The sequence below is a fragment of the Seriola aureovittata genome, chromosome 15 (genome assembly GCF_021018895.1).
Source record: "Seriola aureovittata isolate HTS-2021-v1 ecotype China chromosome 15, ASM2101889v1, whole genome shotgun sequence".
In the NCBI taxonomy this organism is placed as follows: domain Eukaryota; kingdom Metazoa; phylum Chordata; class Actinopteri; order Carangiformes; family Carangidae; genus Seriola; species Seriola aureovittata.
This window is the reverse complement of record NC_079378.1, coordinates 13,262,164-13,276,558: the sequence shown is the minus strand read 5'-3', so window position 1 is coordinate 13,276,558 and position 14,395 is coordinate 13,262,164. Positions and strand designations below refer to the sequence as shown.

General features: G+C 37.2%; 1 protein-coding gene across 2 annotated transcripts; it reads left to right on the top strand.

Annotated features, from left to right (window-relative positions):
• Nucleotides 1-849: 849 nt before the first annotated feature.
• On the top strand, nt 850-13,575 carry rab24 (RAB24, member RAS oncogene family). 2 transcript variants are annotated; one of them, XM_056398201.1, is made up of 9 exons: nt 850-1,419; nt 2,625-2,813; nt 4,048-4,116; nt 5,170-5,248; nt 6,348-6,415; nt 6,520-6,619; nt 7,753-7,803; nt 9,201-9,260; nt 10,168-13,575. In XM_056398201.1, exons 2-9 carry the CDS (start codon nt 2,697-2,699, stop codon nt 10,233-10,235), a joined length of 612 nt encoding a protein of 203 aa, XP_056254176.1. In that variant the 5' UTR covers nt 850-1,419; nt 2,625-2,696; the 3' UTR covers nt 10,236-13,575. The 2 variants fall into 2 exon arrangements, with proteins under 2 accessions (XP_056254176.1, XP_056254175.1); XM_056398200.1 differs by having other exon boundaries at nt 854-1,419; nt 10,165-13,575.
• The last annotated feature ends 820 nt before the right edge of the window (nt 13,576-14,395 follow it).

Genomic DNA, 14,395 nt, shown 5'->3' with positions numbered 1-14,395 from the left:
CTGTTTGCAGGCTCAGACTACATTTCCCTCCTCGCAGGAAACAGAGTTGAAGCTAAAGTGTCCTTTTCATCTTGCAGCTTTTTTTTCTTTTTTGATCCCAGCTAAATTACTTGCTGGCTATTTGCACCCCTCAGAGCAGTATTTTAGCAACTTGTTCTCTGCTTTAAAGTCAAGCAGGGCTTGTTGCAGGCCACGCAGGACTGCTGGAGTTGGCCGATAGTCAGTATTCCCTTCCCGAGCCTTCTGTCATAGAATACCACCAAGACAATTATTCCAGACATGATGAAATACTAAATAAATACCTCTATTTTTATTCTTTAAGGGTTGTAGTGAACAGATTTCAGCATAAATAGTGTCAGTTAAAGTTAAATAATGACATTGTCAATAGGATAAAGAACACTTCTGTATAGAGCCACAGAACTACTACATATCACTTGCATTATAAGTGTATATTCTGTGGTTGATGTTGGTAAAATCGAAATGGGAACTACATTCAGTCATATGACCTGAGAGCAGATCAGCTGACTCACCAAAACAATGTTCCTATCAAAGCAATTCTTTAAGAAGATATATCTGTTTTTGTATAAAATGTCACCTTTGAGCTATATATTGATGAAGAGAAAATTGTAAATAATTTTCCATTCTAATAGAGCTTTTTTTTTTTTTAATTGAAGTTCTGATTGCTTAATTAGGATTTTATCTATTGTATAACACATCAGTAAGAGAAGGCCACCAAAAAGTTGGTCAAAAAACATTTAGAAAATAAGTTCCGCATAAAGAGATAATTTCTTGCAAAAAAAAAAAAAAAAATTAATCTTAAATGTGTGATTTAATGTAGAAAAATACAATAAGTGAAAACCCTAATTTTTGCACTAATTAGACACTACAAATGTTGCTCTCAGTTAGCTAACTTCAGCACCATTGCCACAGGCTGCACAGCCAACTGGGCTTCCCAACATCCGGTGGTTGTGTCATGCAATTCGGGCACTTCCTTCTTGCAAACCGCTTCTCCTCGCCTCCGTGGTTCCCACCCAAACAAACAAAGCTCAGCTGGATATTTTTTTCCCCTCAGAAACGTGAACCAGCTCTGCCCTCTGCTCGCCGTCCCCCATCAGCTAGCTGGACTTGTTTTCAGAGAATGGCGCTCCTGTATACCGCAGACGATGTTTACCGTCTCTGTCTGTAACCTCATCCAACTGACGGCTTTGCTTGTAATTTCAGCCATTGCGCAACAGTGTCGGTGGGGTTAACCTAGCTAGCTGCCACTCTACAGCAGCAGCCGGTTTAGCAAGGCTGGGCAGAAATGACGAGCGGTTTCACTGCGACCGTCTTCACTTTAAATCAGGTGTGGTAACCACGGATGACAGCCCCGGTTTGGCTCCTGATGTAAAAGATTTGTTGAGTCAAGCTACGTACCAGGTGAGTTTCCAGTATTTGTGTATGGTGCTGAAGTTAGCTAGGCTAGCTCTCAAACCCCAGTGACCAGTAATGCTGGGCTGGTGTTTTGGCCATGTCATGTTGAGGTAACTGAACGACTCATATTTTTACTTAATTTAATCAAACTCAACTCAAGTATATTTTTTTATGAAGTTGAATCATATAAAGTGACGCAACTTAACAGCTTGATACAGCTGAAATTTTAAGTAAACAGTACGAAGTGAAACAAATCAAAAGGTGAGGTGATATATCGAAAGCTAGTGCTTGTTGCTTTGTAGTTAATTCACTCATTTACAGTTGTGCTGAAGCTAACTAACTCAGTCTATTAAAACATATACATGTTATTTTATTAGTTATTATCAGGTCGTTATGCGTTTTATTTAGTCACTTCTCAAGTGCAAATACAGTTTATATAACTTTTACTGCTCTTTTTATATGAATTTGTAATTTATGAAGTGAATACATGGGTGTTTGGATTGTTGGGCAGAGAAATCCAGCTAAGTAAAACACTTACAGGAGGCATATGGAGCTGCAGCAATAAGTTGATTAAATGATTAGTCGATTGACAGAAAAATAATCGAAAACTACTTCCATAATTAACTTATCGTTTGAGCAGTTTTCATTTATAAAGAGTTCCTGCTCTTCTCTATTTCATAACATTGAGTATCTTTGACAAAATGAGACAAAACAACCACTTTGTATTGTAATGGCTGTGTTGTCACTATTTTCTGACGTTTTATAGACTAAATGATTAATTGTTGAACCAAGGAAATATCATCAGATTAGATGATAATGATAATAATTGTTAGCTGCAGCTCGAATGATTTTTTTCTAAACAGTGAGTCATATAATATTAATCTCTAGTAGCAGTCTTAATTTACAGTTAAGTTTCACTTAAAAACATTTCATGTTTCAAGTATGGAATCTTTTTATGAAGAGATCTGTGTGTAAAGTGTGAAAATACACCAGTTAACCGCAGACACAACAGATGATGCAGAAATAGACAATAAGAGGAAGTGAAACGATTTGTAAGTAATACCAGAAATATTTAGAATTTGGCAATTCCTAAATATCATGAAGGGTTAGAGCACGTGTCATAATTTTCAGTCTAGAAAATGATTATTTTCTGTTTCTAAATAAATGCAAATTGTGTTTAAGACTTAATTGTTATTTTCACTCATCTGCAGCTGCCTCTTAAATTAACAACCCCCCCAGCCCCATCCGTTTGCTTGTCCTGGGCTTTTCAAAACTCAGTTACTATGAGTGCAATGCGTGTGGATGCCAAAGTGGTGATGCTGGGAAAGGAGAGTGTGGGGAAGACCAGCCTGGTGGAGAGATATGTTCATCATCGCTTCTTGGTTGGCCCGTACCAGAATGTGAGTGTCAGCTGCTCCGCTTTAATTTCCATGTCTGCCCGTTGCTGATTCCTTCCCTGACTGCTGCCTAGAAGAAAAGTATTACTTTTATATTTATCCCCGAGGATGTTGTGGTAATAGAGGCTGAAGTCTGGGATCATCATCACCATAAAAGCTCTGATAGAATCTCTGGATGTAGTAATGTTGTAGTTTGTCTCTTTTAACGCATACCGCATTAGACAAGGGTTTATGTAAGTATCCTACATATTAATGTGGAAACTATTCAGTCATGCCTCACTTGTGTCCTGTTTAAAAAATACACTGTAATAGTTTTAGAAAGTCCACCAGAAACATACATTTCTCATTTACATACTGTAAGAACTCAGTAGTTCACAGTAGGGGGAAAGTAATTGGGTACATTTACATGTATTACAAGTATTTGTTATTTACTTATACATATACTTCTATGTCACGATGCTTCAGAGGGAAGAATAACATTTTTTTCTATAATTACTAGTTACTTTGCAGATTGAGATACTACATTAAAAATAAATGAAAAGGTTTGTTGTTAAAGATTAAATAGGTAGTTCCCAACATTTTTGGCTTTACTAAAAATCAGGATCTACTTCCCTTTTTGTAAAGTACTTATTCAGTAGGCCCATGTTACATTTCAGATGTCCATGAGTTATTAGCAGTCCCACCAAAGCCTTTCAATAACTGGGAGGCACAAAAAGGTCAAATTATACACTAATTGTATATATATATAATGTACTTCTGTAACAGTACTTAGTTTTTTCTTCATTTCTTTCCTGTCCCATTAATCACCTCACAAGCCCTCACATTCATCTTGTGACCCTTTTGAAGGACTAAACTACCTAGCTCTATATAAAGTAGTTAAAACCAGCTCCACCTCGGCCACTTACAACAGTAAATGCTGCTTATTCATAGCTGTATCAGTAACGATCCTAATGTGATTTTTAGTAGTTTAACTGGAAAAACTGCATGATAACGAGTTGTGATAAATTGGCCCTTGCCCTCTTTTGGCAGTTGTGTACAATATCTATTTTAAGAAGGGAACAATGTGATGTGCACTTCAGATAGCACACAAGTATCAGTCTAACCCTACTTCATCCTGCCGCCCATTAGTGCCCATTTAGACTGTGGTCTGTGAATGTTCAGACTGAGAGTACCCACAGTCGACAGGGACTCCATGAGTGTCTAATGCTTTACTGCACTTGTTTTCTCTTCCTGACAGACTATCGGTGCTGCTTTTGTTGCTAAACCAATCCAGGTGGGAGAGAAAGTGATTACCCTGGGCATATGGGTGAGTTGGAGGCCACATCATGTGAATTTGAGTGTTTGTACTGTAGCCAGGTGAGATGTGAAAATGTGCCCCCTATAACGGCCTAATAGCCAGTCACATCACATCAGCTCCTTTCATCCTCTTTAAAAGCACCACAGTGTATTCTGCCTAACAAAATCAGAGAGTAGTAACTACGGTAACGCTGAAGTCGAGTACAAAAGGTTTGAAGTTAGAAGGCTCTTGCTCAAACTGTGTGACAGATAAAAATGCTGTAAAACATATATTTTGTGCCTTTTATACAGATTATTAATTACTGTTACAGCCAAAAAATGGGTTTTCGTGTTTCTTCAGCTCTCTTGTACATTTGAAATAATTAGCAAGTTTAGTAAATTCCTCTTTCATTAAATACAGTTTCAATATGCAATTCCAAGACAACATCAAATCACTTCAATACTGTGCTAGGCTAGTTAACATTCAGCAGGACTACTAAAACTGGTGTTTTTCTCCATTATAATGTAAGATTGTCAAAAAAAAAGAAATGTAAAAATATCAAATTCTGTCAGTTTGAACAAAATATGTGGTGACTGCATTTTGCCTTTGTAAGGCAGTATTAATATCTGTAATATTATTCTGAACTTGAAATATTGCATTCTCATGCATACAGTCATTTGCACAACAATGTAACTACTGTACATACAGAACTAATAGCCTCTGTCCATCTCACTGTCCAGTTTAAATGTGATGTCTGTCAAGGAAATAACAGAAGGCCAGTTACACTTGCATAGCTGTGAGTCAGAGGATTTAAATACTTACGATGATACTTTTATCATATTTACATAATGATTTACTCGCAGTACTTGCATATATTTGAATCACAGTTTTGAGTGACTCCACTACTCTGTAGCTATGAGGGGAGATTAACCTGGATAGAGACACATATGACTACATTTAACTGAGTTTAACAGAGTTTAACAGGAAGCACGGTCTTCTCTCGCGTATCATCTCACCCTGTATAGAAGGATCGCCGTCGTTCTTACCTTCGTCCCACTCTTCTCTTCTCTCATACTCACCCAGGACACAGCTGGATCAGAGCGATACGAAGCTATGAGCAGAATCTACTACAGAGGAGCCCGGGCGGCCCTAGTCTGCTATGGTAAAACTACACTGCTTAATCATCTTATGGAGAGCTTTCAGGTGTCATAGCGCAACCTCTGGTGGCAAACAACAGCCCAGAACAGCTGTAGGCTTCTCTAAACTACCAACTTCACATGCACATGTAGCTGGCGTTCACTTCCTTAAAAATGTCTTGTTAGGATGTTAGGATTGTTACAGTGGCTATGGTTACTAGTCTGTTTTTTTACCTGCAAGTTTGTGATGCTGGTAGAAACTGTTGATAGTGAAGACAAGATGGAGCAAGTTGAGGAATGAGTTATCAGTTATCTGCCCCATTTCCCAATAACTTCTGCTCACCGCAATCACAGCCCTGTACCACGAAGTCAATGAAAGAATGTGGACACAGTTACTGTGGAGAATATAATTAAAGCTTGATACAGTCTGATCACAGATAATACCTTGTGTGACTCCAGGATTGTTTACTGCTTTATCTTTCAACATATCAATTCAAATAAGCTGAATTCATATCATGCTAATAAAATGTTTCTCTCTGAATATTCCTTTTTCGGGTTAAGATTTGCTACTTTACACATTTTCTAAATGTTCTTTACGTCTTTGCTGCAAGTTGAGGAACTTTGCCTCTTACAAAATAACCGATGGCATTTCCCACTGGATTAGTCACACTCCTGTCATATTTTATTTAATATCCTCTTTTTGGTCTGCTGGCCTTCTTCTTGATCTTCCGTCGTCTTTCTGTAGAATTTATTCCACCTGTGTTTTCTACCCTGTTTTTTTAACCTCATCTGCACAAATTAGTAATTGTTATCCCAGGTTATGTTTCATTACATTCAATATTTTTGACCATGTCCATTGTTAAAAATTGACAGAAGTGGTCAGAATTGTTAGACTGATTGCGGATTTCAGTTAGTTAATACTACACTCCTTCTGCTTCTCCTTTTGCATGCGTGTGTTTATACACACATCTGAAGGAGAATATGGAATCCTTTGTGGAAAACTAAAAGTCTATTCATATCTATATCTATATATATATATATAGATATATATATATATAGATATACACACATATCAAACCACTGTTGGTGACTCAGCATGGTTGCTTTGTCATTTTTGTCTTTCAGATCTCACTGACAGCAGCAGTTTCCAGAGAGCTCGGTTCTGGGTGAAAGAGCTGCAAAACTGCGAGGAAGTAAGAGAGCTTCTTTAGTCTTAAGTTGTATGTGAGGCACCAGTTCACTCAGTAACATTGTTCTTGTTTTGCTTTGCTTTTTTTGTCTGTGTTGTACACTCCAGCACTGTAAGATCTACCTGTGCGGCACGAAGAACGACCTGATTGAAGGAGATCGGAGTTTGCGCCAAATCGACTACCACGATGTTCAGGACTTTGCTGAAGGTAACTAGAGTCTCAATGTTATATACCTGCCCTTATCTCTTGACCTGGTGGCCTGGTCAGCGGTTCATTTTTCATTTAGTTAGTTGTTACTAATGTACTGTGTGTAATTAATGATACATTAGTTTCCTGCAGTCTTAATTAAGATATCTAACTTTATAACATGAATTATTGTCCTATGACCAACAGAAAACTGACAGTTTTTCTTGTGTTTACACACACAACATATCCATGATATCGATTTCATTTTATTGTATCATATTTGTATGTGCACTGCAATGCAGTCTGTTAAAATACTGTATAAGCAATCTGTTTAGTGATATACTTTCATTTTAGAAGTTCGTTTTTTTTTTTACTTTATTTGGGCTGCAGCTAATCATTATTTTTGTTTTTGAAATTGATTATTTCCTTGATTATGTTTGCATGCCACTCAAATGTTTGCTTTCTCTTCATTATAAATTAATATCTGAATTATTTTTGACAGAAAACATCACTAAAAATGTCACTGTCTCAACATGCAGCTGCTAAAATGGTTATAAAAAGCTATTTATATATTTTCATGTCTGTCAGATTCAGCATAGACATTAAAATTATAGTGAAAGGTGTCTCTTTTATGTAATTTTGCTGGTATCAACTCAATATGACTATCAACAGGACTTTTCTCTGTCCCGTCCTTTTGCTGGGAACCGCATGTCACGCGTGTAAGATAGGCGAGAGACCGAGTCTCTAGACCACATGACGCAGCCATGAGACGTGAGACACGCTTCTCACGTGTGTGTCACGCAGACAGCGTCTGCTTTAACTTGTGCACTGAAATGAAAATAGGAGGTTAAGGTTTTATATTGGCCACATAAGGAGTTCCTACCAACAGAAACTTAGCTGCGTTAAAAGTTAATCTTTGAACCTGAAAAAATGGAAACAATGTTCTCCATTTCCATGGATGTTTCTGAAATTGGGGAATAATTAGATTACTGAAGTGCTTGTAACCTTGTTAAAGAATATTAATAAAGCCATGACCTTTGTCAGCCTCTGTGCGTAATCAGTAGGAATTGGCACATGGACAAAACTTCTGTCCTCTTGCACAAGTCTGTGCCTCAGCCTGACATCTAACCTTGATGTTTTTGTTGCTTTCACAGAGATTGGTGCACAACATTTTGAGACCTCCAGTAAAACAGGAAATAACGTGGGTGAGTCACAACCTTAGTCATCTGCAGACTGCATTTAACACGTGTGGTAGGCTCTAAACACAGCAGTATTTATTCATGGTCTGTTTGTGGAGTAAGTGGGTTTCCCTCAGAATTGTAGCAGTAAAAACCCAAGAGAGCTGTTAATACTTGGTTCTTAAGGAAAAACATTGTTTAATACCAGTTTAAGATGCACAGAAAAGCAAAACCCAAACATGAGAAAAGTCAGTAATCAACACAGCTGATTCCCTCACTAAAGAAGTCTGCACTGAAATCTGTTAGGCCACTTGAAATACTATTAAATACTATATAAATACTAAAGCTTGTAAAATAGGAGACTGTCAAATCAGTTTTTAACTCTTTTTTTCATAGGAAGCACAAGAGGTTTTTAAACCCTTCATACAACCACTATAATGAGCAAAACTCAGAGTGCTCTACATGCAGCATTTGGATACACATGAATGACGAGATTCTAAACTGTCTTGTCTATTATTGCTTATTCACTGTTGACCACTATGAAATATAAATTCTCTTTATAAATCATGAAGAAGATGAGAAAATTTAACGGGATTCACAAGAAGAGAAGCAGGTTGACTGTCCCTTGCTCATATAATGGCTTCAACTGCAAACTATGTTTTAAACTCCATTGCTGATGCGGCCTGTGAGAGAACAGAAAACAGTCTTCTTCCTTCAGAGCATTACTATCCCAATCAGCGGTGATACTGTTCCCTCTCACACCAGGTGCTGAATATTGCACAAACACTGCCATAATGGACACTTATGTCTAAAAGAGCCACCCAGTAGAAACGTTGTCAAGGATAATTAGCTTCTGCACAGAGGTGACCAGCAGTTGTGTTTATCTACTGACAGTCTGCCATTCATTTCTGTTCTCTGTAGAGCATCCTCTTGTGATTATATCTCAAATCAACAATACTATACGCTGTTGTAACCTGTTAGAGAAACATGGACACATGACTGCGTTTCACCTGTGACAAAAAAGCCAAAGATACTTTTTTTTTTTTTTTACCATGGATCTTCGTTGGGTTCTTTTTATTTGTGAATTGAAATGTCATTTTTAAAGATTTTATTTATTATTATTTTTAATGTAGGTACATAGAGTTTAACACGGACATTTTACAGTACGTTTTTCTGCAGTTAATCTTCTTTCTTTTTTTTTGTTTTTCTTTTTGTATGTGAAACTGATATAATACAGTATTTAGGAGTGGATCTATGAAAATTATTTTAATTATTTAGTTTCTTGTAATAAAGTAAGGTAATATTCTGTCTGTTGCTCACAGCGATCTCACACATATTCAGTAAAACAGGTATTACTAATGTGAGTGGACCGGTTTTTATTGTGCCATGATGTATGAACTAACTATTCTTCCTCTGCTTCTCAGATGAGTTATTCCAGAAAGTTGCTGAGGATTACAACAACACTGCCTTCCAGTATATGACAGGTAAGTGTTTTATGCACATACGCCCCTTTTTTTGCATGAATCCTCTCTCTCAAATGGCATTTAGAGTTGTTAATTGGTCACAGTGTATATTCAGAGGCTGTATGAATTGCCACAACAACAACTTTGACTGACTTACAAGGGTCTGATGCTGGTGGAAATGGTTCACCATAAAGACAACATGAAGCACTTAAAAGAAAAGCTCAGTAATCTGCTGCTTTTCACAAAAGCCCAAAGTATATTTGAAACAAACAAAGCCTTAGCTTTCTAAAAGTGAAAGTGGACAAGTCCAGAAAGGCAGGTTTAGATTTAGGTTACAGTTGTAAATATTCAGAGCCATCTCCAAATCTGAACGGCATGCCAGGATTTGTATTTACTGAGTAACCAAACTTTGGGGTGGCACAGAAGTGGCAAATTAGTGGAAATTGATTTTGTATAGCAGAAATACAGTATGTGGTTCATTGGCAGCTCCAAATAAATTAGATGGGCACTAAAATGGATCCCTGGGGAACACCACATGTGAGGAGCCAGATGTGGAAGAAAGACCCTCGACGTGCAACAGAAATATTTCTGTATACACACTATGAACAGAAAAGTAGTTCAGATCCAGGGGCTTAAAGTACAGTCTCATAGCAGCCAGTTAGCTTAGCTTATTGTACCTAGCCAGGCCTAGCTCGCCTGGCTCTGTCTAAAGGCAACAAATTCTACTTTCCAGCACCTCTAAAGCTCACACATGAACATGTTTTATTTTGTTTGTTTAATCTCTATAAAACCAAATTGTAAAAACAATGAGTAATGTGTTCAAAAAATATCCGAGGAGCTGCAAGGGAAGGTTTTCTTCAATGTAAAAGATCCATCGTCTGAAACTGCTGAGTAGAAGATTTCAAACAAAATCTCTCTGTTTCAGCAGAGGAACCTGGCGTCGACTTGGGCCAGAAGAAAGACTCATATTTCTACTCCTGTTGCCACAACAACTGATTCTGAGCAGCGGGAAGGGAAACACAAGTGGTCACATTCCCTCAGCTGGAGTCAAACCTGGAAATGCTGGATGGGCATCAGATTTTTTGCTCTGGATCTGGTATCCAAGTGACAGTAAAAGAAATCAAACGGTACTGTTTATACCTTGTTAAATATGTTTATTTCTTTTGTGCCATAAAGAACTGTGGGCTACAAAGCTTTATAGAAGAGGATCCACTACGGCTGCAACTGTTACTGGGTGGAGAGGGATTTAAAAACCAACACTTCCATCTTTCACCCAGTTATGTCCTGTGTTTTATTCCCACATCAGCTGGTCACCTCTCTGAGCTGGACCATATCATGGAATAAACATATGCCTAAAGCTGTGCTGTTAAACAGTCTGAAGATGTGCTGTGGTTAAAAGATGATCTGCAGTGATGAGGACGTTTAAACAGCACTGACAGGAAAGAGGGATCTGACTGAGTCCACAGTGACAGAGAAAACTTGATTGATGCTGTTTATTGTTGTAGCAAGGGCAGTGCTCCGGGATGGTGAATGTTTTGTTTACAGCATTTAATTTTTGTTTACTTTGAACTGCAATTTACCTCATTGTGGAAACCCATTTGATAGGCCTGCACATCTTCAATGAAGCCTACACCAATGGAGTGAATCCAATGAGGGCATGTGTCAAGAAACAAAACGAAATGCTCCTATGTTCTCAGCCATACTCCATTGAAATGAACACTTATGAAACATTGACAAATCTGGTACAATGCATGAATGAAAAGATATCAGTGATCTTTATAAAGGCCTTTGTAGCCACAGTAGAAATGGCAGGACCACATGTGTGTTTACCACAACATTACAACAACTTTTGCCATGTGACAACTATGGATGTATTAAGAGAGCTGATGAGCCCCGCTACTGAGCCTTGCTGCTGATTTGCTCCTGTGGCCAATTGTGGTACTGCAGTGCAAAAACATTAAGCGGCCCAAAAAGCATTTTTAGACCACCAATATAAAAGAGACATCTCAAAAAACATTAAAGCTGTTTTTAGTCGTGTGACACCATCCCAATATAAAGTCCACGCAGCCAGCGAGAGAAACACTAATACTCGAGCAGTGGGCCACACAATTCAGGGGCACACCTGGAACCTAAAAGACATTTTTGGCTTATGTGCTTTCCAAGTAATTTTTCATTGAAACAAACAGGCGCCATCTTGGAGTGTTGTATCCAGTTCTTATAATACATCCATGCTGACAGTATGTACAACATGTATCTGGTAAATTATCTTTTGCAACATAAGCTAAGATTCTGTCTAAAGGAAATAAAAGCTGATTTTAGGTGATGGTTGCTAAAATGTCAAGATCTGTTATAAAACTACAAGACCTAAACTGACTGGAAGAACATTTGAAGACAGATTCCTACAAGTTCTATTTTGTAATTCTAAATGGCATATGTGGTATGGTACACATATGGAAATATCAAATGATCTTTCTGTCATTTTTTGCAGTGAAATGTTCCCTTGAAGATGAACTCTGAAAGGTTTTAGGAAAAACTCCACTTCTACAGAAATGATGATGATCAATGTTCCCCTCGGCTTTGGTGACAAATTGTCGATTTAACCAACACAGGAAAAAGCCTTGTGGGTGAATGTTGTAATATGATACAAACTGTCATCTCTCAATGTTCTCAGAACAGTATTTACATATATATTTAAGAGTCAAGTCACTAATTTATTGCCTTTTAAATTGTGTTGCCAGATGTGGGGAAATAAGTGGACACAATCTCAGTCTCCCCCATGTTGCTGCTTTGATGTGTTCATGTCATATGTGTTGATATTTTGATGCACAATATTTTTATTGCAGGCTGTTGAAAAGAGACTGGTGTAAAATACAAATATGTAAAATTAAAAGCTTATTGAAATAATGTTTCAAAATTCTGATGGACCTTAAATTTTACAGTAATTTTTCTGCCCTTGTGTATAATATCTGAGCTTTTTATGCATTTCTGTGGAAAAAACTGTCAAAAATAATGGCAATATATTGTAAAGTGTAAAATCAAGGGGTATTGCAAATCATTACAAATCCTAGCATGAATCCACTGTGGCCTGAATTTGAGGCATAGTGAAAACTTTTGTATTCAGTTAAATTTTTCCAGCAACTTTTTATTATTCCACTTGCAAAAGTTTTTGCTGGTTTAAGATATCTCATCTCTATAACATCATCTCATGTCATCTGTCCCCACACTGAAAGCAAAAAATAAATGAAATAAAAGCTTGTGCCTCAAAAAGGGACGTTACTATAAGCCAAATAAAATCCCTTCAAACCAGTAAAACTGTCGCTGGAACAAAACAAGTAAAGACAAAATTAGTGTTCACAGTTGAATTTTCTGTTCTGTGGTTTAACGTGTTTAGCTCATCACTTGAACTTTCTATTGCAAACTATTTTCAAAATAAAATAGGTTGAGAGCATTTTCAAAAACTACAACTGGTGATGCATTGAGGGACACTCAGACATGTTTAACTTGATTATCATTCGCCAAAAAGCAGGAAAATCATTTTATATGCCATTAAATAAAGAAACAAAATCATGTTATAGGGGAGCTGCAGGCTGAAAAATGGCTTTAGAAGGTATTAAAAAAGTAGAATTTACAAAAGTCCCATATTTTCTCTTGCCTTTTAACATTAGTTATATTTTTTGCACGTTTGCGGGCCATCAGGAGACTTTAAAGTCAAGAGTTTAAGTCAGTGTCATCAGACCCAGTCACCATTGTGAGCTTTAGAAGCTATGAGCTCACTCTCTGATAATGGCCAAATGTCAATTTTAGAAAAACCTAAAGAAACTTAAATGGATTCATTATTTTTAAAATTGTTAAATCCATCAATCAATTTCTCTATATGTCTCCTGCCTGCATAAATGAATTTAAGCTGAATGACGGGTTAAAATGCCATTATTTTAAAGCACTCTGTATCTGTATTCAGCCTTCATGAGTCTGAATGTATTTCTACATGTTTACACTCATTATGAGTCTGGCTTGTGATGTATGATTTATTTTTGAACTTGAGTTGAGCGTGAGCGTTGAGTTGTGTGTGTGTGTGTTAGTGTTGAAGAATCTTTTTTAAATCTCTCCATCAATCTTTGTTGAAGCTGCCTTTTCTATTATTTTACCCATGGTTCACCCACACTGGTATTTTTACTTATTGTGACTAATCACGCCTCGTCTCTGGACTCTGTGGGTGTGAAGATAGTGTGCTTGATTTACATCTCTGATCTCTCATGGCTGAATCCAAAAACAATTGTAACGTCTCTGGAAACATTGCTGTAAAAAGCGAAAAATAAAGTTTACCACAGCATCTCCACTCCATGTCTCTGTTTGAGTATCGGCTAATAGAGATTTAACTTGGTCCCAGATCTCAAATAGGTCTCGTCTTATGAAACAATTGACCAATCAGAGGTTTAGTAAGTCAGACGCATTTCCCATGGGCCCCCCTCTGACTGCTTCCTGTGCCACCTGGCATCAGCCCTGGATAACAGGTAATGTAATGATTTGAGGATGGCCATTGGAAACAGTTTCTCCCAAACACAATAAAAAATATTGTGTTTTTCCAATAAAACTTGTGTTAATAATTTTGCACTGGGAAAGGCATTAACTATCTACCATCATATTTTGTCTACTACAGACCATGGCTTTTGTCCAGCAGTGGCACAAGGATGACAAACAGCAGAAATAAATAAATAATTAAATTTGGAGTTATGAGTTTATTTAGTTATTTATTTTGTATTTCATGCCTTGTACTTGCATTTTCTCTTTTACGGTGTGTTGTACAGTGTCCTTGAGTGCCTTGAAAGGTGCCTATAAATAAAATGTATAATTATTATTATTAACATCAGCAGGTGGTTTATCAGCTCAAGGTTTTCACAGGTCACAGGTCAATCCTTGAGCTCATGTCAGTGTTCAGCTGCAGGATCAAACTGGAGCTGTGGGCCCTGCCCTGGGAGCTCCGTTGTTGAAAAAACATTGTTGACCACTTTTAATACATTTTAAAAGGACATGGGAGATAAATAATTGCATTTGTGCACAGTAGTCCTGAAATGTGGAATTATGTGATTTAATTAAATTAATTTAATGCCACATGACTGGGATTTGAAAATGTCTGACCATCATCAAAAAAAAAAATG

What these genes read in the sequence shown, in the direction of transcription:
- rab24 (XM_056398200.1), top strand. Translation starts at nt 2,697, where the DNA reads ATGAGTGCAATGCGTGTGGATGCCAAAGTGGTGATGCTGGGAAAGGAG. An exon ending in TGTTCAGGACTTTGCTGAAG is followed by an intron (nt 6,620 to 7,752) that starts GTAACTAGAGTC and finishes TTGCTTTCACAG; the next exon opens with AGATTGGTGCACAACATTTT. An exon ending in TAAAACAGGAAATAACGTGG is followed by an intron (nt 7,804 to 9,200) that starts GTGAGTCACAAC and finishes TCTGCTTCTCAG; the next exon opens with ATGAGTTATTCCAGAAAGTT.